The 24,102-nt window shown below is 42.7% G+C and overlaps 2 protein-coding genes across 2 annotated transcripts in view; one reads left to right on the plus strand and one right to left on the minus strand.

Moving 5' to 3' along the window:
• The window catches only part of cse1l (CSE1 chromosome segregation 1-like (yeast)), a 28,976-nt gene extending 22,722 nt beyond the window's left edge, over positions 1 to 6,254 (plus strand). Inside the window, exons 19-25 of the mRNA XM_079597966.1 lie at positions 546 to 754; positions 848 to 945; positions 1,033 to 1,118; positions 1,826 to 1,907; positions 2,045 to 2,191; positions 4,873 to 5,104; positions 5,231 to 6,254. Coding sequence (XP_079454092.1) covers positions 546 to 754; positions 848 to 945; positions 1,033 to 1,118; positions 1,826 to 1,907; positions 2,045 to 2,191; positions 4,873 to 5,104; positions 5,231 to 5,320 — 944 coding nt within the window. The 3' untranslated portion in view covers positions 5,321 to 6,254. The remainder of the gene's footprint in view (positions 1 to 545; positions 755 to 847; positions 946 to 1,032; positions 1,119 to 1,825; positions 1,908 to 2,044; positions 2,192 to 4,872; positions 5,105 to 5,230) is intronic.
• On the minus strand, positions 6,246 to 23,146 carry LOC306990749 (retinol dehydrogenase 10-like). The gene is made up of 5 exons (XM_079597978.1): positions 22,598 to 23,146; positions 13,916 to 14,014; positions 13,654 to 13,802; positions 7,137 to 7,268; positions 6,246 to 7,010 (listed from the first exon to the last, which is right to left on the minus strand). The coding sequence occupies exons 1-5, from the start codon at positions 23,045 to 23,047 to the stop codon at positions 6,887 to 6,889; spliced, it is 954 nt and encodes a 317-aa protein (XP_079454104.1). The 5' UTR covers positions 23,048 to 23,146; the 3' UTR covers positions 6,246 to 6,886.
• Between the last annotated feature and the right edge of the window lie 956 nt (positions 23,147 to 24,102).

Here is a 24,102-nt window from a genome sequence, read left to right on the forward strand (position 1 = left end):
GGTCTGAAAATCTACAGAGAAGATTTGAAATTTGAGTGTGGAAAAGTATGGAATTTTGAAATGGAAAATGTGTAGGAACCCTGACTCTAGTCTTTAGTGTCACATGATCCTTCAGAAATCATTTTAATATGCTGATTTGATGCTCAAGAAACAATTATCAGTTTTGAAATCTACTTAATATTTTTGTAGAAAACATAATACATTTCTTTCAAAATTCTTCATATAAAATTTCAAAAACATTTAATTGAAATATAATTTTTGTAACATAAATGTCTTTACTACAGTATTGGCTTGAAGTATTAACTTCAAAATTAACTTCAATTAAAAAATCCCTAACCCTAGAACTAGGGATGCTCAACATTACCTGGTTACCAACAGTAAGAATTTTGACCGATTAATACGGTAGTAATAAACATCCCTAGTAAGAGCAGTGGTCTATATAATGTGTTTCCTGCTCTTAACCTCTTGATGATGAATGTAGTTTGAGGACAGTCCTGAAGCCATGTGTTTATGAGCCCTCCTTCTTGTGTCCCCTGGTCCTGCAGAGTTTGTGCCGTACGTCTTCCAGGTGATGTCTCTGTTGCTAGAGATCCACTCCAACTCCATTCCCTCCTCCTACATGGCTCTGTTTCCTCACCTCCTGCAGCCCATCCTGTGGGAACGCACCGGAAACATCCCTCCACTCGTCCGGCTGCTGCAGGCCTACCTGGAGAAAGGAGCCGCCACCATCGCCAGCACAGCCGCTGACAAGATTGTGAGTGTCTTGTGAGATGTTTTTGCTTGACTAATACCCATAATGTTTATCTCACTGGAATACCCTCTCATTCAAATAATTGTACCCCTCCAGCCTGGTCTTCTTGGAGTGTTTCAGAAACTCATCGCATCCAAGGCTAATGACCATCAAGGCTTCTATCTGCTCAACAGTATAGTGGAGCACATGCCTCCGTAAGCAATGCATTGAGGACACATGAATAAAAAAACGTTGACATGTTTCTGTGCTCTATTTATTTTTTTTGTTCTGTTTGTATGCAGAGATTCCATCACCCAGTACAGGAAACAGATCTTTATTCTGCTCTTTCAGAGGCTCCAGAGCTCCAAGACAACAAAATATGTGAAGAGTGAGTGATTTCTGTCATTTCTGATCGTAGTTTATAGAGATGCACCGATTACAATTTTCTAGGTTGATTCTGATTATTCATTGAGTGTGACCTGCCGATACAGATTTTGGCCGATTCCGATTTATTTTTTTCTAACTACTTTACAGCACAAATATTTATTTTCTAGATTTTTATTATTATTATAAAACACCATATACTTTTACCCAAACTGAATAATAAAAACAAGTTTAAATGGGTAAATTTTCTATAAATATTTGTCTTCATTTTCTTTTCTGACGTAGCCTACTCCAGTTATTGTTAAAACACTATACATCCAAATTCTGTGCATTTTGGTCACTTTTTGTGTGAAATCATATTTAAAAAAAATTATCAAAAGTGTGCTGTCTCTTAATTGAGCGTGAGCAGCGCAGCAAAAATAGACTCGTGCCGAAACCCGCGCTTCACTGCTGCTCACGCGCTGCTCCTGCACGTGTGATGCTGATGTTCCATGTTAATCATGCGGCAACCGAGTGCATTTGACCGGCATAAAATCGACATATGTCAGACTGACCGGCCGGTCCCCGGTCATGGCCGATCACGAGAAAATCACCAGCCGATCAATCGGTGCATCTCTAGTAGTTTACTTGCTGCATATTTAGGTGGTCCCTGTGAACACTGTGAACACTATAAATCACTATACTGAACCATCACTCTTTTCCTCTTCACAGGTTTCCTCGTCTTTATCAACCTTTACTCTGTGAAATATGGTGCCATTGCATTGCAGGAGATATTTGATAGCATCCAGCCAAAGTAAGTTGCTTTGTTATTGTAAATTTGTTTATTCATAATTTTGCAGTGCAGATATGGTGGGAGTATTGTGTTGTGTGCTTTGTTTTATCACTGATATTTTCCCATCTAAGCACCTTTCTATTTTTCCATCTCCTCAGGATGTTTGGCATGGTTGTGGAGAAGATTGTGATTCCTGAGGTGCAGAAGGTCTCAGGGCAGGTGGAGAAGAAGATCTGTGCTGTGGGCATCACGAAGATCCTCACTGAGTGTCCTGCTATGATGGACACGGAGTACACCAAACTCTGGTAACTCTCAACTTCAAAACACCAGCAACATTTTAGGAGCACTACAATTTATATATATTTAAAAGATTGATTTTATTTAAAAGAATTACAACAATGATAAATTTGAGAAATGAAAACTCTAGTTATGCACCTTTCATGATTTTTCATGGCTGATTCCTAATTTTTCCGTTTTCAATGTGCAAACTTTGCGCGAGAGTTATGCCGGTGAAGAAGTCTCAAACCCCAGTTAGTTATTCACTAAACAGAAAGTGAAAGTAAAAACTGCCGAGCTTTTGGCACATATTCTCTGAGACGACGAGTTAAATCTTCAATGCTGATAACAGTCAGTTAACTGCCTTAATTCATTTTCTTAATTGACTTGTGGCCCATATAGGCTACAGTATTGAGGGGGAAAAAAGTATTTTGTTTACCAAGTTGTTTTTGAAATAAGGCTGATCTTATTTTCATTGATTGATTTCATCAATCATTGATTGCACTGTGTTTGGACATATTATAGGCTGTTAATAATTTGAATTATAGGCTTATAATTAATAATAATTGACCTATATGTGTTTAAATAATTTTCAATGAGGAGTAAGCCAATCTGTCTAATCTTTTATTAGCGGTGATGCGCTATGACATTATTGCGGGGCAAATTAATTGTAATATCAATTTAATAGGTCTACCCTAATAATAATAATTGAATACATGAATTGGAAATGAGAAATCCTCTTGATACCGATAGTTGATGCTTTTGACAATGTCTCTGGATACACGCATATTTCACACGGATTGTGTGTGAGCACATAAATCGTGAGCTTTGTTTACGGTATATCGCATGCACTTTACTCGTACAGTGTGAGTTGGTAACCTTGCTGAAATCGCAGTGTGCCCGCCTTAAAGGGGTGGTTCAGGATTTTGGACATCGGACCTCATTTTCATGTTAGCCTGGTTGTTATTCATCAGTGGAGACCGTTTTCAAAAAAAAATAATCCAGTCCTTCCAGTTGCATAGTTCGCCGAAGCTAGGCTAGCGCGAGTCAACGGTATCTGTGCTAGCCTGCCATTAAAAACTGTTTTACCCACTCCAAAGTACACCAAAAGCAAATAAATTATAACGCCAGACTGTCGATGTAAATGTCTATTGAGAGAATAATGTTAGAAACCAAAGTACCGGTACTCTTAATGATCTCAACGAATCTCAATGATCGCATTACATTTACAGGAACTAGTTTCTCAGCAGCGGCGGAATTTTACTTTGCTCCAGTTAGTAGTACTGCGCCGAAAAGTAAACACAGAACAGAAGCGCGCGCACTACAGACGGGACGTCTAGCTAGCTAGTAGTAGCCTTGAACAACGATATTGAAAAACATTCGATTGTAAACTAAGGAATTGGCAACATGGTGATTCGTTGTGCATTTCGAAATTGTAAAAATAAACCAAATAGATGGTCATGCAAAAAGTTTCCACAAATTTCCATTGAGAGATCCAGAAAGGAACCAACTGTGGCTTCTTTCTGCTGGCTTGGACAACGAGACACCGGCAGAGACTATTAAAGTTGCGAATTTGTAGTGATTATTTTAGACCAGACGACTTTGAAAAACCCCATAATCGAAACGTTCATAAGTCACTGACAAGGAATGCAGTTCCAGCCGTCTTTCCATTTGCACCAACAGCAGATGAACAGGTAATAACTTTTGTTAGGCTACTATAGCTATCTATGAAGCTAGTCCCTTTCATAACTGATAGAATGACAATGACAGTGTTAGTGGAGATAATGTTACAGTTCAATTTCTGCCCTTTTAGCATCCATCTCGATTAGTTCTTCGTCTGTGTATTCCGGCTCATACATGTACGGTTCGTTGAATAAAACACATTCCTCGTCTCCAAAGTCTGAAACATTGGCATGGCTTTCAAACGTGGCCATAGTCCTATGTTGATTTCTTAGTGAAATATACTCTGCTTCTGTAGTGATGTGTCAGCGGCAGGTAAATACACTTGCGTCATGTGGAGACTCTCTCGGTTGCCTAGGTAACTTAATATCAGTCCGCCGCTGCTGTAGACTGTGCTAATAAATACAGGGAACAAAGTGTAACTATTGCAATGCAATGAAAGGGTAGTTTGATTTCTAACATTATTCTCTCAACAGACATTTACATCGACAGTCTGGCGTTATAATTTATTTGCTTTTGGTGTACTGTGGAGTGGGTAAAACAGTTTTTAATGGCAGGCTAGCAGATACTGTTGACTCGCGCTAGCCTAGCATCGGCGAACTATGCAACTGGAAGGACTGGATGAAATTTTTTGAAAACTGTCTCCACTGATGAATAACAACCAGGCTAACTTGAAAATGAGGTCCGATGTCCAAAATCCTGAACCACCCCTTTAAGTCTGCATGAGTGTGAGTAAGAAGTTCCTGTCTGAGTTCACTTAACGGCCTCTGCTAATAAATAACTTCTATTTAAGAACATTTTGCTAACACTGGATGCTACAAATTCCCGACGGTAACCCGATGCCCCGTTATATTTCTGATGTTCTCCAATAGATTTGCGAGGGTTGCTTTGTCACATCCAGTGTAGACCGCCTCAGTAACGGTCACGTCCAGTGTACACATGGTGTTGAGGACATTTGTATTTAAAACTCATTTCTTTACTGAGGACAAACTTATTTGCCATTGACCCAAACCTGGGTTATGTTCTTTAGGGCTCCTTTGCTGCAGGCTCTGATTGGTCTGTTCGAGTTACCAGAAGATGACAGCATCCCAGATGATGAACATTTCATAGACATAGAGGACACTCCAGGATACCAGACCGCTTTCTCCCAGCTTGCTTTTGCAGGCAAGAAAGAACATGACCCCATCGGAGATGCCGTCAACAATCCCAAAATCCTCCTAGCTCAGTCTTTACACAAACTCTCCACTGCCTGTCCTGGAAGGGTGAGTATCACTCATAAGATGGTTTAGCGATGCTGATGTAATCACTAAAATGACTTCAGAACATAGCAGGAGCATGCTTGTCTCCCCTACCCAGAATACCTGCTAACTAAATGTTGTTTGTGACAGGTGCCCTCCATGTTGAGCACCAGTCTGCCAGCAGAAGCGCTTCAGTACCTGCAGGGTTACCTTCAGGCTGCCACTGTACAGCTGGTGTAGACACACACACGCACCACACACACAGACTCCTTATCACCAAGAAAGGGGATCTCTGACACTCAAGACACCCAAACTGAGACGACCAATGGACTCAACATGAGTGGAGACGCACCGCCCAGTGATGCATGGCCAGACAGAAGGGGTTTTTAAGGGTTTGTTTTAATGGATTCTGTGCAATGAGTTGGACATGTTTGTGTGGAGGGGCTGATCAACTCGCTGGGTGGCCTCTGCTCATGTTGGCTTTTCCCCTCATGTGTTCATTTAAGTCCATTCAACATTTTCTCTTATCGTTTAGTTTGCCGTCTCACCCAACTATTCATTTGTCAGTATTTTGAAATGTCGCTTTTTACAAACATTTAACATCACTTGGGAGTTGGCAGATATTTGGTGGCATCTTTAAAATCAACAGGAAAAGTATTTTCCAATTGTTTTTTTCCCCCTGTAGTTTTGAAGATGTTTTTACTGTATAAATGAGTTTTTGCAACGCAGAAAAAAAAAACTATAAATGTCTCTTGTTGCATGTCATTTACCATGTTTTGTCTTCATGTCTTAGTTTTGCTGCTCTAAGTTGTTAATAAATAAAATGAAGCACTTGTGTAACATGTTGGTCACGTTTGTTTTTGCTTCAAAAAGCTTCATGTGCCAGAGGATCTTGCACATGCCGGGGCTGAAGACCACAATCACTGTATTGTTCATTCATCACACGCTAAAGCTGATCTACCGTACTTCACAGATCACTGCATTCCAGGAAAGACATGTATTGATTTTCCATAATGCAAAGTCCAGATTTCAGTTAACAAAATGAGTTTGTGTAACATGTTAAATTTACCACTCAATTACTGGTTTGTGTAAATTTCTGCTTCATTAAAGCAATCTAATCAGATTTTTGTAAGCCCATTGATGACTTGAGGCATGGATTAAATACTTTCTAACTACGTCACATGCAATCCTTTCACAGGCCTTATACAACATGCACTGTAGTAATAACTAGATTATAGTAATAACAGTAGATTATGCATACTTACAAGCAACTACCCTAAACCAAGTGCTACCTTTAATCCTATAGGAAGTACATGTAGTTAATTAATTTCACTCCGTTATTTGTGTAGTTACACTACAACAACATCACCTTAAAATAAAGTGAATAACACCAGTCCTGCAGCTCACTGATGTAATATCCTGCCCTGTTAGAGCGGTTGGCATTAATAATACTATCATTTTGCCTCAAACTTTATTAATAAGGTATTTAAGGTTAGGTGTTGGGTAGGATTAAGTGATGTAGAATCTGGTCATGCAGAATAAGGCATTAATATGTGCTTTATAAGTTCTAACAGACAAGACATTATCCTAGTAATATGCATGTTAATAAGCAAATTAATAGTGAGAATTGTTCGTGAAAATTTTTGTACAGAAAAATAAAACAAATATATCTATTTCTGTCGGTCCCCATGAAGTACATTTGAAATGTTTTTTTAAATATAGCAGGCAAAATACTTTACATTCTGTGAATGTACTCTTGGTTTTTCTCCTTGGAATGTGGATGTGTGGAACTGTATTACAGGATAGCTAAGAGGATTTGGTGTGACCGTTAACAGCTTGTTGGTGTTGTTTGATCTTAATGAAGGAATACATGCACTTGTCGCCTCCCATAAAGCGATATGTTGCAAGATTAGCGTCCCAGGGGAGCAACCTACAGAAAAGACACGACAGAACGATTAATGCACATGCTTCAGTTTTGTGTACGCTATCTCTCTTAATCCAAGTCTAAGCAAACTGGACTTTGCCAGGCTGTGTTTAGGACAGTGGAGATGCTTACGCCCGTGAGAGGAATGCGAAGTACATTATGCGGGGGATGCAGACCATCTTCTGGTCAGCCAGAATGGCCTTCATTGACTCCTGAACACAGTATAGAGGATCCAGGGGTGGAATCAGGCCTTGAAGTTCCTTCCTGTGAATGGAGACACTAGCGTGAACATTAGGAGATCGTTTCTGTTGCGGAACAAGACGGACAGACGGACATCCATTGTGCTGTTGAGGAATAGCAATCAAAAATAAAAACTCATTGTGAACTTCTCATCCAAAGCCATATTTTTTCTTCTGTAGAACATATTTTGAAGCCTGTTCATAAAGCTCATTCCCATAGCAAGTATATGGTGATCACTGGCTCGCAAAAGAACAAAAACAATAGGTTACTGTCGTAACCCCGGTTCTCTGAAACATCGAGTGGAGAGATCCACCTATGGGAAGGGCATCAGTACCTGACCTCTGCAGAAGCATCCAATTGCACCAAGTCTGGCTAGACAGACAGAAGCGCGCAGCCAATGCCAGGTAAGGCCCCGCCCCCTTACCTAGTGGCATATAACGCCTGCAAGCGCTGCTATTCTCCAGTAAGTATATTCGCTTCTCGTGCGGCAAGCGGGGCAAATCTGGTGGATCTCTCCACTCGATGTTTCAGAGAACCGGGGTTACGGCAGTAACCTATTGTTCTCTTTCATCATCTCGTGTTCGAGATCCACCTATGGGAGAGACATGGACAGCTCCCCGATTGCCCAATACACTCACAGTGAGGTTCTGAAAGCCAGAGAAGGACGGTCGCCCCAGGGGGGCGGTGCCAGACACGTCCCATAATCATGAACCTGCAATCCTGACGCACACACATAACTGCTGTGCACATGCAGGACATGAAACATGTATGTGGTAATAACCCCAGCAACACCAATGTGCATATATACACCCAGGAAGGATTGGAAATACGTGCTTGGTGACAGGAATGTGCATGGCCAGCCGGCCCATTCACTTCTTATTTGTTACTTCCAACGGGGTTACAGGGAAGGGCTAAGAAGACCCCAGCCCTAAAACCGAATGTGCTACCGAAATTCTGGTGACATCCAGCCGGTAGTAACGCACAAAGGTATGAGGAGAAGCCCAACTGGCAGCGGAGCAGATGTCCTGCAGTGACACTCCCCTAAACAAAGCCCAAGAGGCGGCTAAGCCCCTTGTGGAATGAGCTCTGATGCCCCCTGGGGGCTGCACTCCTTTTGATTCATAAGCCACAGCTATAGCATTCACAAGCCAATGTGAGAGGCGTTGCTTAGATATGGGACTCCCTTTGTGAGGGGGCGCCCATGAAATAAAGAGCTGGTCGCTCTTCCGGAACGCACTGGTCCTGGTCATATATGTCTGTAAAGCACGGACAGGACACAGAGCATTTAGCCTCTGATCCTCCGGGGAGGAAAACGGTGGAGGGTGAAAAGCGGACAGCTCCAACACCTCCGAAGTGAACGCAGGGAAGCACTTCGGCATGAAGGCCGGATTAGGCTTAAGGGAAACCTTATCTCCACTAAGAGAGAATTTATTGCACGAGGGATGAACCGAGAGTGCATGTAGCTCACTGACACGTTTAGCTGATGCCAAGGCCAAGAGCAAAGCTGTCTTGAAGGACAGCAGCTTAAGGGAAATACTTCCCAGAGGCTCAAAAGGATGTTGAGACAGAGCCTCCAGCACCATGGAGAGGTCCCACTCAGGAACAGTTCTCCTGACGACTGGCAAAGAGCGACGGGCACCCTTCATAAATCTGCGGATTAGAGGATGCTGCCCGACTGTTGAGCCCTCAAAGCCCACATGACAGGCCGAAATCGCAGCCAGGTAGACGCCAGGTAGACCTTAATGGTGGAAAAAGACCTCCCTTTTTCCATGAGGTCTTGAAGGAAACACAAAATATCCGGAACTGAGCACTGATAAGATGTGAGACCACGCCCATCGCACCACCCTTCGAACACTTGCCACTTACAGCCATATAAGGACCGTGTAGAAACGGCTCTGGCATTCTGTATAGTGGCAATCACACGCGGCGAAAGCCCCAGTGCGCTTAGGTTCGTCCTCTCACGGGCCAGGCCCAGAGAGCCACCCTGTCCGGGTGTGGGTGGTAAATCTCCCCGTTCGCTTGGGACAATAGGTCCGTGCGTGGGGGGAGGCGCCACGGCTCGGCATATAACAGAGGGATTATCTCCGCCAGCCACGGTGCCTTGGGCCACCTGGGTGCTATCAGAATGAGAGACAGGCTCTGCTCTCTCACCCTGGCCAGTGTTGGAATTATCAAGCACAGGGGAGGAAAAGCATACAGCAGTACTCTGGGCCATGGGTGGGCCAGTGCATCTACCCCGAGGGGTGCGTCCACGTCCTTTAGCGAGAAGAACATAGGACAATGGTAGTTTTCGCGCGAGGCGAATAGATCTACGGTTGCCTGTCCGAATCTCATCCATAACATATCCACTATCTGGGGGTGAAGGCGCCAATCTCCGTAGATTGGATTTCCCCTTAATAGAAGATCCGCGCCTCTGTTCAGAATGCCCGGAACATGAGTCGCGCGTAACGACAGGAAAACCCGTCTGCTCCACACCAAAAGCTTGTAAGCTAGAGCGTGAAGTTTCGACGAGCGCATGCCGCCCTGACGGTTGATATAAGCCACAGCCGTGGTATTGTCGCAGCGTACGAGAACATGATGTCCCTGCAGGCGAGGCAGAAAATGATTCAGAGCTTTCCAAATGGTCAACAGCTCTAAATAATTTATGTGCGCTGAACGTAGTCTGCTCGGCCACAGACCGTTCACCGTTCTGCCCTCCTGGGTGGCACCCCAGCCTGTTAAGGACGCATCTGTCGTCACAACTTTCCGCATCATAACCGTCCCCAGAGGAGTTCCCTGTGCGTAAAAGTCTGCGCTCTTCCAGTGTCGCACGGCTGCCGAGCAGGCGCGCGTCACTATTACAGAGCGGCAAAGATCGCGAATCGGGCTGAAATGTAGTGACAAAACCCATTTCATGAACGCTCTCATTCTCAGGAGTCCCAGTGGCACAACTTGGATGGATGAAACCATAAGACCCTGCAGCCTGAGGCATGTGCGATATTGCACTCTCGCCCCCTCTCTGAACTGCGATAGACAGTTCATTAGAGAGAGAACGCGCTCTTGAGAGAGACGCGCTCGCATGGAGACTGAGTTCAACTCCAAGCCCAGGAAAATGACATTCTGACTGGGTGTAAAATTGCTCTTGCTCACATTCACTCTGAACCCGAGAGATGTGATGTGCGCGAGCACACGGCAGGTGTCCTGCAACACTTTCTCCTTCGATTCGGCTATTATGAGCCAATCGTCTATGTATGTCAGAATCCTCAGACCAGACATTCTCATGGGTGCTAAACCCGCCTCCGCACACAGACAGAAACTGCGAGGGCTTAGACTGAGCCCAAACGGCAGAACTGTGAATTCGTAACATGTGCCTTGGTAGGCGAAACGAAGAAACTTCCTGTGTGGCGGATAAATGCTTATATGGAAGAAAGCATCTTTCAGGTCTACCGATGTGAACCAGTCGTTCTGTTTTATGGCGCGGGCGAGCGAGCCATGAGTTAGCATTCTGAAATTGTATTTCCTCAAATGTTTGTTCAACACACGAAGGTCCAAGATAGGGCGGAGAGAGCCGTCCTTCTTTGGGACCAGGAAATAACGAGAATAAAATCCCTGATTCATCAGACTGGGGGGCACCACCTGAATAGCTTCCTTGTTTAGGAGGGAGGATATTTCCTCTTTCAGAATGTGTGAAGCGTTCTCTTCCGTGTGTGAAGAGAGAACGCCGTTGAAATGCGGGGGTTTCATTGCAAACTGCAATCTGTAGCCCTGCATTATAGTACGCATCACCCACTCGGGAGCCGAAACCGCTTGCCAAGCCCGTTCGTGACTCGCGAGTGTTCCCACCCGAGCCGCAGCGGAGCTGTGTAAGCCCAGCTGACTCATTTGTGATGCAATGGCGCCATCTAGTGGATGAACTAGGGACGACATGCCGGGGTTTAGAAAGATGTTCTCTCTCTGCAGGGAGATGAATTCTCTCTGCGGAGAGAGATCCTCTCTCCGTAACGAATTCATTTGATTCGTTTGTTTTAATGTGTTTTTTGTTTTTTTGTGTGTTTTGTGTTGGGGGAACACTGGGGCCGAAGCCTTTAATAATTTGGTGAGGGGAAGTGAGTGTGTGCGGTGTGGTGACACTGCTTTGTGACTTTTCCTCACAACAGACCCCTCGAACGTGAGGGGGGAACACACGTTCAACAAACACATGGGCTGGGCAGCCTCGCGAGAGACCCTGCGCCTTTTGGACAGGGGTTCTTGGACATGAAGAGAGTCCAAAGGGCTCGTAGCCCGTGAAAGTGGACTCGATGCCCCCACCGGCCGAACATCAGGCAGGCCGCTTGCGTTTCGAGTCGGTGGGGGTAGGGTTAGATGGTCTTCCAGCCGCGGCGGGAGTAGATTTTCCCCAGTGCTTAGCAGGTGGTGGGTTATTCTGCCGTGGGGCGGGGGGTCTGTCGCGGGGCCTTTCCTTGCCCTGGTGGAAATGTCATCCAATGGCAGGTGGGTTAGGCAAACGCGCAAGGGGCGCCTGGCGTGGGGCCGCCTTCCTAGGAAGGCATAACTTGAAGGCCTCATCCTCCTTCTTTTTGTCGTCACACCGTTGTTGCATGAATGCGACGGCGGGGCCGAAGAGAGCCCGGCCGGGCTCCACCGATGCGCCCGCGATGCGCCGCTTCTCACTGTCAGGAAGGCCCGACAGGTTAAGCCAGAGCGCGCGCTCTCCCACCACAGAAAGCGCCATAGAGCGCCCGCAGGCTTGGACGGCCTGCCGAGCGTTACGGAGGACGAGGTCGTTCACCGTGAGGATCTCCTTCCACAAGGTTAGAGAAGGAGTTCCCTTTTCCAGCTGTTGCCCTAATTCGTCCAAAATCTCCGCCTGGTAAGCGGAGAGGAGCGAAGAGACGTTCAGGGCCCTGACAGCCAAGGCCGAGGATTTGTATGCGGCCTGGTGAACTGAGGCAGAAAAACGGTCCATCTTGTTGGGCAAGACCGGCTTCGGGGGAGCGAGCAGCCCTCCCTGAGCGGGGTTAAGGTGCCTGGCGATGGAAGGCTCGATAGCGGGGGGGTCACCCATACCATGAGCTGCCATGTCCTTCACCTCAAGACCCGTGAGACCGTGTTTGAAGTCGAGGGGGTCGCTCCAATTGTGCCTCATGTGCTTCGCGCACGCTGGAAGGACGGGGAAGAGTTGTTTTCTCGGACCGGGAGGGGGTCCCAGCACTTTCCGGTCGTAAATATCCCTCTCCTGGTCGGTGGCGCTCTGTGGAGCCGGCCATTCCATGTTGAGGCGAGCGGCCGCTCGCTCACAAACTTCCAGGAGGATGGACTGAGGCAAGGCCGTGTGGGCGCTAGCCTGGGGAAAACCAGAGGGCGGGATGGCCTCCTCGTCCTCTGAGACCCCAAGAAGGGCCGCGTCATCCTCATCGCCGGAACCGGCCGGTTCGTCGACGAGCGTGAGGTTGCCCGCGAAGATGTCCTCTTCGGGGAATGCGGGATTGGGCTGGTCAGCCCAAATGAGAGAGGCGGCGCCCCGGGAGTCCCCCGGTAGCGCGTCGTCGCCACCGTGTCCCCCAACCGAGTCAGAGAGGCCGAGCTCGAAGCACTGGGTCGCTGCAACTTTCAGACGACGTCATAAAAGCTTCTTGGGCAGCATAAGGCAGTGACTGCAATTTTCCGGGTTCTCCAAGGCTTCTTGAGCGTGTTTAAGGCCCAAGCAGACCACGCAGAACGGGTGAAGGTCCTTAGCGGCGATGAGCGCACCACACGCGGCCGGGCAGGCCCGTGATAGGCTGTTCCCCGGAGAAGCGGAAGGTTTAGACAGCGACATTCCGGAGAAGAACTCGGAAAAATCCGTGGCGGGCAGCCGTGGAAGGAGGAGCAGGTGAAAAACGGCGAGAGCGCGGGCGGCTCCGAATGCAGAACACAGCAGAAAGGCTGAAAAAACGACTGTCACGTCTGACGGAGGCTGATCAGGCGATATGTCCTCCTGAAGACACGAAAGTGAGCAGCGTAATCCAACCGAACTGTGTCAGTGCAGAGATCGCGAGAAGCGAATGTCAACTGGAGAATAGCAGCGCTTGCAGGCGTTATATGCCACTAGGTAAGGGGGCGGGGCCTTACCTGGCATTGGCTGCGCGCTTCTGTCTATCTAGCCAGACTTGGTGCAATTGGATGCTTCTGCAGAGGTCAGGTACGGATGCCCTTCCCATAGGTGGATCTCGAACACGAGATGATGAAAGAGAACACCATATTCAGATGTGAAGGCACGTTGCATTAGGTTTGGTGTAGCGTTATTGTTGTGCTATTGTACGTTTATAATTGTAATTAATATTTTGAGTTTTTATTTTCATCTACTGTTCTTAAATATGACTATTTAGTTTGCATTATTTATTTATTTATTTGTATTTGAGTTTTAGTGATTTCTTTCCCGGGTTCTCACCTGATTTGGCATCCAGCAAACATGCCCGTGTTGACGATGTACGGGCAGATCAGGGAGGTTTTCACCCCATCTACACCTTCCTCTGTTAACAAACTATGAGTCAGAGATTCATGGAAACCTACAGCTCCGAATTTACTAGCACAATAGTCCTAAAACAGGAAAGAGAGCACGAGCAGTCAGTCAACAAGCTTTTAATGCCATTGAAGGGTTGCAGACACAACAGTTTTACAACCTTTACAAACGGTGTCTTTGTTTAACTCACCTCTACACAAGCAGTGCTGAACAGACCAAGAGTGCTTGCAACAGTAACAATATGTCCGTGGTTCTTGGCTTTCATCTGTGGCAGAAAGGCTTTTGTCATCTGTCAAAGCAGGAAAACAGTAAGTTTAGCCTTGAGAAAAAGAAGTGCACTTAATTGTATTGAATGTGCACTTGTAGAGTTATTCTTAAAAGTGGCCTATTCTTTTAAACACTGCACTTGCAGATAGTCTAACTATTTAAAGTTCACTATGTGATAATGTTGATTGAAAAGTTTTACTTTAAAGTACATTTTAAATCATTATGTTTTAATAATATGCTGTGCTTAAAAGAAGTACAATTCTTTTAAGCACAAGCTCAATTCCATGTGTGGACTAACATACTAAATTGCTTGATTATAATTGTAACTTCAGTGTGTTTGTTAGTGAGTAGGTTAAAATATGTGAAATGTACTAAATTGCAACTTCATCATTACAAATGTGTATTACACATATTTAAATGTCCATCATTCATTCATTTGATGGTTGTGTTTTGCGATAGGCTAGGTGGATCTCATGTGAGTGACAGGTTGCCCCGCCCTCAAGCCAGTAAACACATCACCAGTGAAGAGAAGAGATGTTGCTGCAACAGGGAGGGGAAGTTGTTTTGATTTTATGGTGACTTTAAATTTGTTAAAACTGAATTGACTTTATAAGGACCTGCGGAGACCTTGGTAATTATTTTATAACTTAATCACATAACTTTTGGACAAGTCATCTGCTCAGTCACTGCTGCTGGAGTAATCCAGGCTTTGGGAGTGGTTACAGTTACAGGATAATGCTTGTTAACGGTATTCCTAATAAGTAACTGGAGCTGTTTCTTGCTGCACTGTAAATGATGTGATGAAGTGAGCTGAATGTTACTCAAGGTGTTGTAGAGGTAATATGGTCTGCATGCTGGCTGGTGTTAAAACAGCGATGTACAGAAAAGCCGCGGGACTTACTGCACTTCAACATTTAAGATCTTCCAAAAATTGAGAGCCACCAGACCCTGAGTTTTACTGGTCAATGAGTACACATAAGAGGTCCACAATATTTTTTTATTTATTTTTTTACATTTTTTACATTTTTTTTTTAATTTTGAAAAATAGTTATACCGTTTTCAGCTTACAAGTTAATAAATGTAAAATTGTCATGTGATGTAACTATCAAGTTAAAAAAAGTTTATATATATAGGCCTATATATATATATTATATGTAAAAGTGCCATGTGATGTAACCATCAAGTAACAAAACAAAGTAAAAAACAACAACAAAGTGAAGTGAAGTGAAGCAGTTCATTTTTGTTGTAACATAAAAGATTGTGCCAAACTACCCCTCTAAATCTGCGCACATATTTACTGTTGTTTGCCGGAATTTCATTTCAATTGGAAGCGACACATTCAGTAGGCTAATTTCACATTAGGTCAAAACGTGTCCTGCAGCGCATTTCCCAATGGGTCACAAATTACGTTACATTTTAACGGCTCTTTATGCGATCGGTCGCACACTAAGTCTTTATGATATTCTGGTCTTTAGATGACTTGGGTCCCTCCTTCAGTATAAGTATATATAGAACATACTTACATTGAACAATTCGTAAGTCGCATTTCTTCAAAACGTAGTAACAAACTTCTACGCAATTTGAGGTATAATACATGCTCTTTACATGGGGTGAGTTATGCATCTAAAAATAGGGTTAGGTGTGTTCAAATGCCTCAGGAAGCATCGTTTCGTATTATTGACCGTTTATATAATAACACTTATGCAGAGTTCTGAGCTGCTGTCACGATTAGTGACTTGATAATCTGGTTCATAATGTCCTGTACCTCATTGTACATGTGATTTATGGTCATATGCACAATAAGCCATTTTTTTTAAACCTTTTAAATCAAGCAGATTACAGTCACGGCACTTTTTCACCACAGCTTTAGACTGCAATTCAATATCTCCTTAAACTTTCAACAGCATGGAAACATCGCGCAGTCACCATCAAATGTACTTCGTCAACACAGGAGGCAAGAAATGCTGTCTGGCATTCAGACGAGGAGCTCAATCCTCCTGGACATCACCCTTCCTGGACATCACCCTTCCTGGAAAGTTCTCAAACACACCTGAACCCGCTACGCTATATAAGTTTACTTGAAAATGACTGACAGCCCTTACAAAAAAAAGTACTTTGGTGGATCCATAGTTCACTCTAAAAAGACACCTGTTACCACAAAAAAATCTAATATATTGATTTAGGTCAAGGTCAAGTTTATTTCTATAGCACCTTAAAAACAACACGAGTGTTGACCAAAGTGCTTCACAATCTAAATACAGCTGCACATACAGATAGCATAACATTTCAAAAAATTAAAACCAAGAAACATATACAAAAGATTATATATATAAAACCAAGTAACAACAATAAAATAGACAACTCACATGATCTTTACAGAAATACATAGGCTATAGCATTAAAATGCATTTTAGTATGCTTGTGCAAAAAGGTACGTTTTAATCGATGTTTTAAATATTTTGAATGTAGGGGAAACTCTGATAAGCCGCGTTTCCATTACCCTTCAAATTGCGCAAATTGAAATTGCGAATTGAAAATACGCTCAATGGAAACACGTCAATTTCGCAAAAACTCTCGTTTATCGCAAAAAAGTTTTTACGCTCGCATGAGGAGGTTTTTCAGGCAATTCGAAAAAGGAATATTTCGCAAAACTGCAATGGAAACAGTTTTTGCGCATTTACGGTCACCTGACGTAGAAGACGTGGTGTGTTTGGGGTCCGTGTAAGCAAATAATAATAATTATCATCATTATTATAACATTTAGGCTATAGGCTACATATTTAGAAGACGCTTTTATCCAAAAAAGGAACAAAGCAATTCGTCAAATGTCATTCATAATACGGGTTAGACAATAATAATACAGGGCTGAGATTATCACAAATAAACACAAGATTTTGACGCATATCCAGGGTTTGTGTGGAGCGCGCACTACATGGCACGGAGGCGCGCGCGCGAACACTTGCATTTTAGAGTGAAACAACTTAATAAACTCTATAATTTCTGGTCATACAGAAAATAATAATACATTATTTGTAACTACTTTTATTTGTGTAAACGATAACAAGAAAACGTTGTGCTTTTGTAAAATAACATAAAACAATCATGCGCGTTTTCATGATCTCCGTGAACTGGAGCGCGAGAACAGAAACAAAATATAGCCTATAGGCTAAAGCTTGAAATGTCCACTTTAAAACGAACAAATTCGAATCGAAAGCTAATAAATTTTGTTCTGATCAAGTAATAGGCTACGTATGAAAGGTGCATTTCTTTCTAAAAGCGCATCTGCTTAACAGCGGAGATGGTGATGTTTTTAGCTCTTCTCATTCAGCACTGCGGGGAAATGTCAATTCCAGATTCTAATTTGGCTTCAGAAAACCAGTAAAATCAACATGTTTTCCATATTAATTAGTGAATATTTTACATGTTTAATAAAGGGGGGGAAAGTCATTAAACAAAAATCTGACAATTCGTCGATATTTACTTTTTTGCGCAGCAGTTGGTGTAGCCAGTTTAAATTAAAATTTTGGTGTTCAACTTTGCGTTTTAAAAAGACAACCGTTCATTTTTCGTTTTTCAATTACGGGTTTAAAAAGGAAAAACGAATGGACACAAAAGCAGCCTACATGGATCGTTTGGAATATGAGACAGAGTTCTTTATTAAATTCATAAAAGAAACAATAATTAGTCTATAGGAATACTGGATTCTAAACTTCAAAGAAATGCCACAATCAAAACCTCAGAGCAGAAATGAGGGCGAAACACCCAGAAACTCCTTAGGCTATCGTTCGCATTATAAGGGTCTTTCCCTGCCATGCTTGGATAACACGTACGTCTCCTTCCATTAATAATAATGATGTCTAAAGGCCTTTTTATGCTTCTGCGTCATATCGACGGCGTACCCCCGCAGACCCTTCTGCGTCGACGCGAACCCCTCCGCCGTAGCTCGACGTGTATGGCGGCAAATCAATGACAATAATAAACGAGCGCACAGCTGATGCTGGCGCGCGCGGTAAATGACTTTCGCGAGCGAATAACAGATCTACACGCGAGGAAACGGGAACTCGCGAGCTCATTCAAGCCCTGCACGCGCGCAGACATCTCCTCTGCACGCAATTCAAGCCCTCGCGCGCACGCAGACATCTCCTCTGCACGCAATACAAGCGATCGCGCGCGCGCATGATCATTCCCCACGCTCTCGCGCTCGATCTGCTCTCGCCTGCTGCTTTTGCTCGCTCGAACACTTTTATTTTTGGCAGTCGAGGGGCGGGGCTTACTGTTTTAATAACCTCAAATGTCATTGGTTACATCCCTTTTCCCGGAAGTCACTTGTGATTGGACGCCTGTGATTGTCAATCAAGAGCGGCAAAGGCACGACCCAAAAGCTGGTTGTCAACCACTGTTAAAAACAAAGAAGAAGAAGACAATCACTTGACTTAAGACATGGCTTCATTAACGGAGCAGATGCATGCTTAATTTGTTTTTATTTTATTTATTTATTGTTGTTTATTAATGTGTAATGTGATTTAATGCATTGTTAATATAGAATAGATTCTTACCAGAAACTCTTGCTTATTGATATAAACACATAATTTATCTTTCATCCAAAGCCCTTGTTAAATTTACAACTATTTAATAGACACTTTTTAAATTTCTGAGGTTCTCAGAACCAATATAATTTTGGTTGGGTAAACGCATGGTGAATGGGAGGGAGCATAGTGGTTATGTAGTGGTGAACTACAGCATATATATCTTTGCATTCTCATTTTGCTCCAATTTTTTAAAAATATTTTAATACAAATAACACAATTAATAGTGTTATAAATATAAAATGTAGAAAATTGTAAACATTTTGGTAGATTTACAATGCGAATAACCATGGAAATGTGTCATTACAGTCTGTAAATATCTCTTAACAACACAAGAATGCAATCACTACCCCTAAGACTAGTGCACTGTAAAAATGAAAACATAGATTTTATTTATATCTAATTAATAAAAATGAGGCAACAGATTACAAGCAATATTATTAATAACATTTAACAAATTAGAATTGAGTAATAATTAATCAAATTAATTCCTTAAATGTTAACCATTTAAAATGAGTAAAAATTACAAAATATATGTTATTGCCAACATTGAAGACACCTGATGTTAACAAGCAGTTTTTTGTAATTTTGTAATTTTTACTCATTTTCAACAGCATATATATCTTTGCATTCCCATTTTCCTCCAATTTTTAAAAAATATTTTAACACAAATAATAGTGTTATAAATATAAAATGTAGAAAATTATAAACATTTTGGTAGATTTGCAATGCGAATAACCATGGAAATGTGTCATTACAGTCTGTAAATATCTTTTAACAACACAAGAATGCAATCACTACCCCTAAGACTAGTGTAGTTTCTGGTAAGAATCTATTCTATATTAACAATGCATTAAATCACATTACACATTAATAAACAACAATAAATAAATAAAATAAAAACAAATTAAGCATGCATCTGCTCCGTTAATGAAGCCATGTCTTAAGTCAAGTGATTGTCTTCTTCTTCTTTGTTTTTAACAGTGGTTGACAACCAGCTTTTGGGTCGTGCCTTTGCCGCTCTTGATTGACAATCACAGGCGTCCAATCACAAGTGACTTCCGGGAAAAGGGATGTAACCAATGACATTTGAGGTTATTAAAACAGTAAGCCCCGCCCCTCGACTGCCAAAAATAAAAGTGTTCGAGCGAGCAAAAGCAGCAGGCGAGAGCAGATCGAGCGCGAGAGCGTGGGGAATGATCATGCGCGCGCGCGATCGCTTGTATTGCGTGCAGAGGAGATGTCTGCGTGCGCGCGAGGGCTTGAATTGCGTGCAGAGGAGATGTCTGCGCGCGTGCAGGGCTTGAATGAGCTCGCGAGTTCCCGTTTCCTCGCGTGTAGATCTGTTATTCGCTCGCGAAAGTCATTTACCGCGCGCGCCAGCATCAGCTGTGCGCTCGTTTATTATTGTCATTGATTTGCCGCCATAGACGTGCACCTCCAAAAAATTGTAACTACGCGTCGAGGCGACGCAGACCACAAGGGCTGTGATTGGTCACACCCCCACCCCCCTAGCGTTCTGGCGGTGAAATGCACCGCGATGCAACACAACCCGACGCAGAACCATAAAACGGCCACGACGCCGTAGGAGTGACGGCGTAGCTACGGCGTGGAGTTGACGGAGAAGCATAAAAAGGCCTTAATGCGGTGGCTGTGAGATTATATAAACCAACGTCCGTTGCCGTGATTTTTGGAATGACTTATCGCGAGAGAAAAAAGGACGTTTTAGTTGCATAACATCGGGTAATGGAAACGCCGTCATTTCGCAATAGTTTTTTATCGATATTTAGACAATAGCGCAAAACATTTGCGCAAATCTGTAATGGAAACGCGGCTATAGATAATGGAAGAGTATTCCATAATTTTGGCGCATAAACTGAGAAAGACCTATCTCCCTTTGTTTTTAGGCGGGTTTTTGGGACAATTAATAGTAACTTAGATGCTGATCTAAGTGATCTCTGAGGAGAATATAAGCTTAAAAGTTTGGATATATAAATCGGGGCCAAACCGTTTAAAGCTTTGAACACATAAGTTAAAACCTTGAAATCAATCCTCTGTTTCACGGGTAGCCAGTGGAGAGAGGCCCGTATAGGTGTGATGTGTTCCCTCTTTTTTGTCCCAGTAAGGAAACGAGCATTTTGAACAAACTGCAAACGTGAAATTGATGATTGACTAATTCCAGCGTACAAAGCATTACAGTAATCGAGTCGTGAGGATATAAGAGCATGTATTACTATCTCCAAGTCCTTAAAAGTTAGAATATGTTTTAGCTTACAAAGACACTTTAGTTGAAAATTTAGTTGATTTAATTAAGCCTTTTAAGTTCCAAACATTATTTTGATGTTGACATAATAATGTTGGTCACTACATAACCTTTATATTGTATTTTAAATCTTCTTGAGGTTTATGTTGTAGTTACTTTGGCAGTGGATTTCGAGTTGCCAGCATGCTTAATAAATGTTGAAATTAAGTGTTATTTTAAGTGTTTTTCAGAACAGTGCTGTTATGTTTGACATTTAAAGGAGCTTCTGTTGAAATTTCGTTACCATTGTGCTGAAGAGTGCTCATGGTTAGGTTGTGGGGGGCTTCACATACATTACATTGATAAAATGAAAAATAATTGTGCTAATGCCAATATGATTGTTCATTAAATGTCCGTGCTATATTAATAACATTTAGAGTGTGCTATAGTCCCAAACACATGAAGGGTTGTTCACCCAAATTTGTTTTACTTTGTTTGACTCTTCAAAAAGTTCATTAAGAGATTGCAAAATATGAATTGAGCGGTTTAATCCAAATTTTCTGTAGACAGAGACACGGTCGCTTTATATGAACAGATTTCATTTAGGCTTTTATAAATAAAAATTCGAATTACACATGAGTTGTGGTAAACAGGAGCTCAAGCATGAGAACCAGTGAGGTTCGTGTACGCAGCGCATTTGAGCTTCAGCAAGAACCAGTGAAGTTTGTTCTCACGCATCAAGCAGGATCGGTTGAGCTTCTGTTTATGTTTGCTGATCAATGTTATATGTGAATAAAAGCCTAAATTCAATATGTTCATCATATAAAGCAGCGGTGGGGATCCTGGAGGGCCACTGTCCTGCAGAGTTCAGCTCCAACCCTGAAAAAAACATTCAGCAGTCTGTAACTTTAGTAAACCTGAAGACCTTGATTAGCTTCAGGTGTGTTTGGAGCTAAACTCTGCAGGACAGTGGACCTCCAGGATCAACATTCGTGGGGAACGTTGATCCTGGAGGACCACTGTCCTGCAGAGTTTAGCTCCAAACACACCTGAAGCTAATCAAGGTCTCTGATATAAAGTGATACAAAATTCCATGATGTTCTTCGAAAAAAGAGTAGGGGTGTAATCCCGGCATCCTGGCCAAATTTGCCCCATGGCCTCTGTCCATCATCATGGCCTCCTAATCATCCCCATATACTGATTGGCTTCATCACTTTCCACCAGTAAGCTGGTATGTGTTGGGCGTTCTTGCTGCATCATACAGGCGGATGCTGCACATTGGTGGTGGTTGAGGAGATTCATGTAAAGAGCTTCCAAATAGTTTCTCTAACTAACTAATAACTCAATGTAGTTTGTAGTTGTTAACATAATTGCATAATAGCGTAACATTGGTTTTAGAATGTAAAATGTCTATAACTAGCCTATAGAAATGATTACTTTATAGAACATTGCACTTTATTTAGCCTAATAATTAGGCTACCATAATAGCCTATCTATTATTCCAGTGTAGCTACAGCAAATCATTTCTAATCCAATGGTTTTGAACAGTAGCCTATTTACAATACAAATACTATGGTAAATTATTTTCAGTCATATGCTATCAAATATGATTAAATATTATTTGATCATATTTGATCAAATAATTATATTATTAAAATAATATAAATAATTATATTATTTTAAGGCACTTGACAGAATATGGTAGTGTTATCATATGTCCAAAATACACGGCACTACCATGATACTATTTGAGCGCCCCTGATTTAGAAGGTCTTACCCAGAACAGCGCGTGGCAGTTGACCAGAAGGGTCCTCTCCAGCAGTTCGTCCGGGCACTCCAGCAGCCGCCGCCCCGCAACGACCCCCGCGTTGTTGACCAATATGTTGACATCACCCACCTCCTCCCGCACGCGGTCAGCGGTCTGATAGATGCTCTCGCGCTTGGACAGATCCACTGTGTACGCGTGCGCTTTGCGGCCAAGTTCCCTCACTAGCCTGGCCGTGTGCTCGTTGGCTTCAGTGTTGCAGTCCCACAGCACCAGCTCGGCCTCTTCTCTGGCGAACTCCAGCGCGAAGAGCCGCCCGAGGCCTCCGCCAGCGCCCGTGATCAGACACACCTCCCCGGACACTGACTTTAGACGCGGCCGGAGAACAGTGCGAACCATCGCGTGGAGGATGGTGTATGTCAGGCCCAAGAGCATCAACACTAGATCTATTATCACTATCATGTTTCCTTTTATTAAAACAATTATTCCTTTTATTAAAACAATGACATTCAATTGAACACAACTTCTTTGGTCCAAGCTCCTTTGGTCCTGTTGAGCAGATCAGGCGATGTGACTTGTGCCTGTGGTTTATATATAATCTCTGCTGGATTAACTATGGGTTTAAACAGCACCACCAATTGAGATCCTGCTCTGCTCTTTGTTCTTCATATAAAGATACATCGCTTATTTGTTTGATAATGAAATCACCCCATCATTTACTCAACCTCACCTTATCTGACATTCTAAAGCTTTCCAGATTTAATTATTTCTTTCTTTTTCTTTCTTTCTTTCTTTCTTTCTTTCTTTCTTTCTTTCTTTCTTTCTTTCTTTCTTTCTTTCTTTCTTTAAGGTCTTGTCTATTTTATATATCAAATGTGGACTGCAGGGAATTGACACATATATTATTTATGTGTCAATTCCCTGCAGTCCACATTTGTTGTGCAGTAGCTATATATATATATATATATATATATATATATATATATATATATATATATATATATATATATATATAGCTACCTATATGATTATATTATATTATGAATAAAAATAGACCTTTACCTGGTCAAGACCTTAAAGACCAGTTTCTGTCATTTTAGTGTGTCTGCGTGAGGTAATCGCAGCTGCTAACACACACACACACACACACACACACACACACACACACACGCACGCACGCACGCACGCACGCACGCACGCACGCACGCACGCACGCACACGCACGCACGCACGCACGCACACACACGAGCTCTTGAAACCCCGCCCTCTGCAACAGCTCATTTGCATTTAAAGGGCCAGGAACAAAATGGTGCGTTTTTGCAAACCCTCAAAAAGTGAAAACTTTAACATGCTTTATAAAAATATCTGTGGGGTATTTTTTGTGCTAAAACTTCGCACACACACATCAGAGATTTATTTTACATCTTGTGAAAATGGCATTTTACCACCGCTTTAAGAAACTTAAATCTATTCATCTATTCATAAATCTATTCATGCAGCACTGCATGCTGGGTATA

The sequence above is a fragment of the Phoxinus phoxinus genome, assembly GCF_949152265.1.
Source record: "Phoxinus phoxinus genome assembly, chromosome: 22".
Lineage (NCBI taxonomy): Eukaryota > Metazoa > Chordata > Actinopteri > Cypriniformes > Leuciscidae > Phoxinus > Phoxinus phoxinus.

What these genes read in the sequence shown, in the direction of transcription:
- LOC306990749 (XM_079597978.1), bottom strand. Translation starts at nt 23,047, where the DNA reads ATGATAGTGATAATAGATCTAGTGTTGATGCTCTTGGGCCTGACATAC. An exon ending in ACTGCCACGCGCTGTTCTGG is followed by an intron (nt 14,015 to 22,597) that starts GTAAGACCTTCT and finishes CTGCTTTGACAG; the next exon opens with ATGACAAAAGCCTTTCTGCC. An exon ending in TCAGCACTGCTTGTGTAGAG is followed by an intron (nt 13,803 to 13,915) that starts GTGAGTTAAACA and finishes TTCCTGTTTTAG; the next exon opens with GACTATTGTGCTAGTAAATT.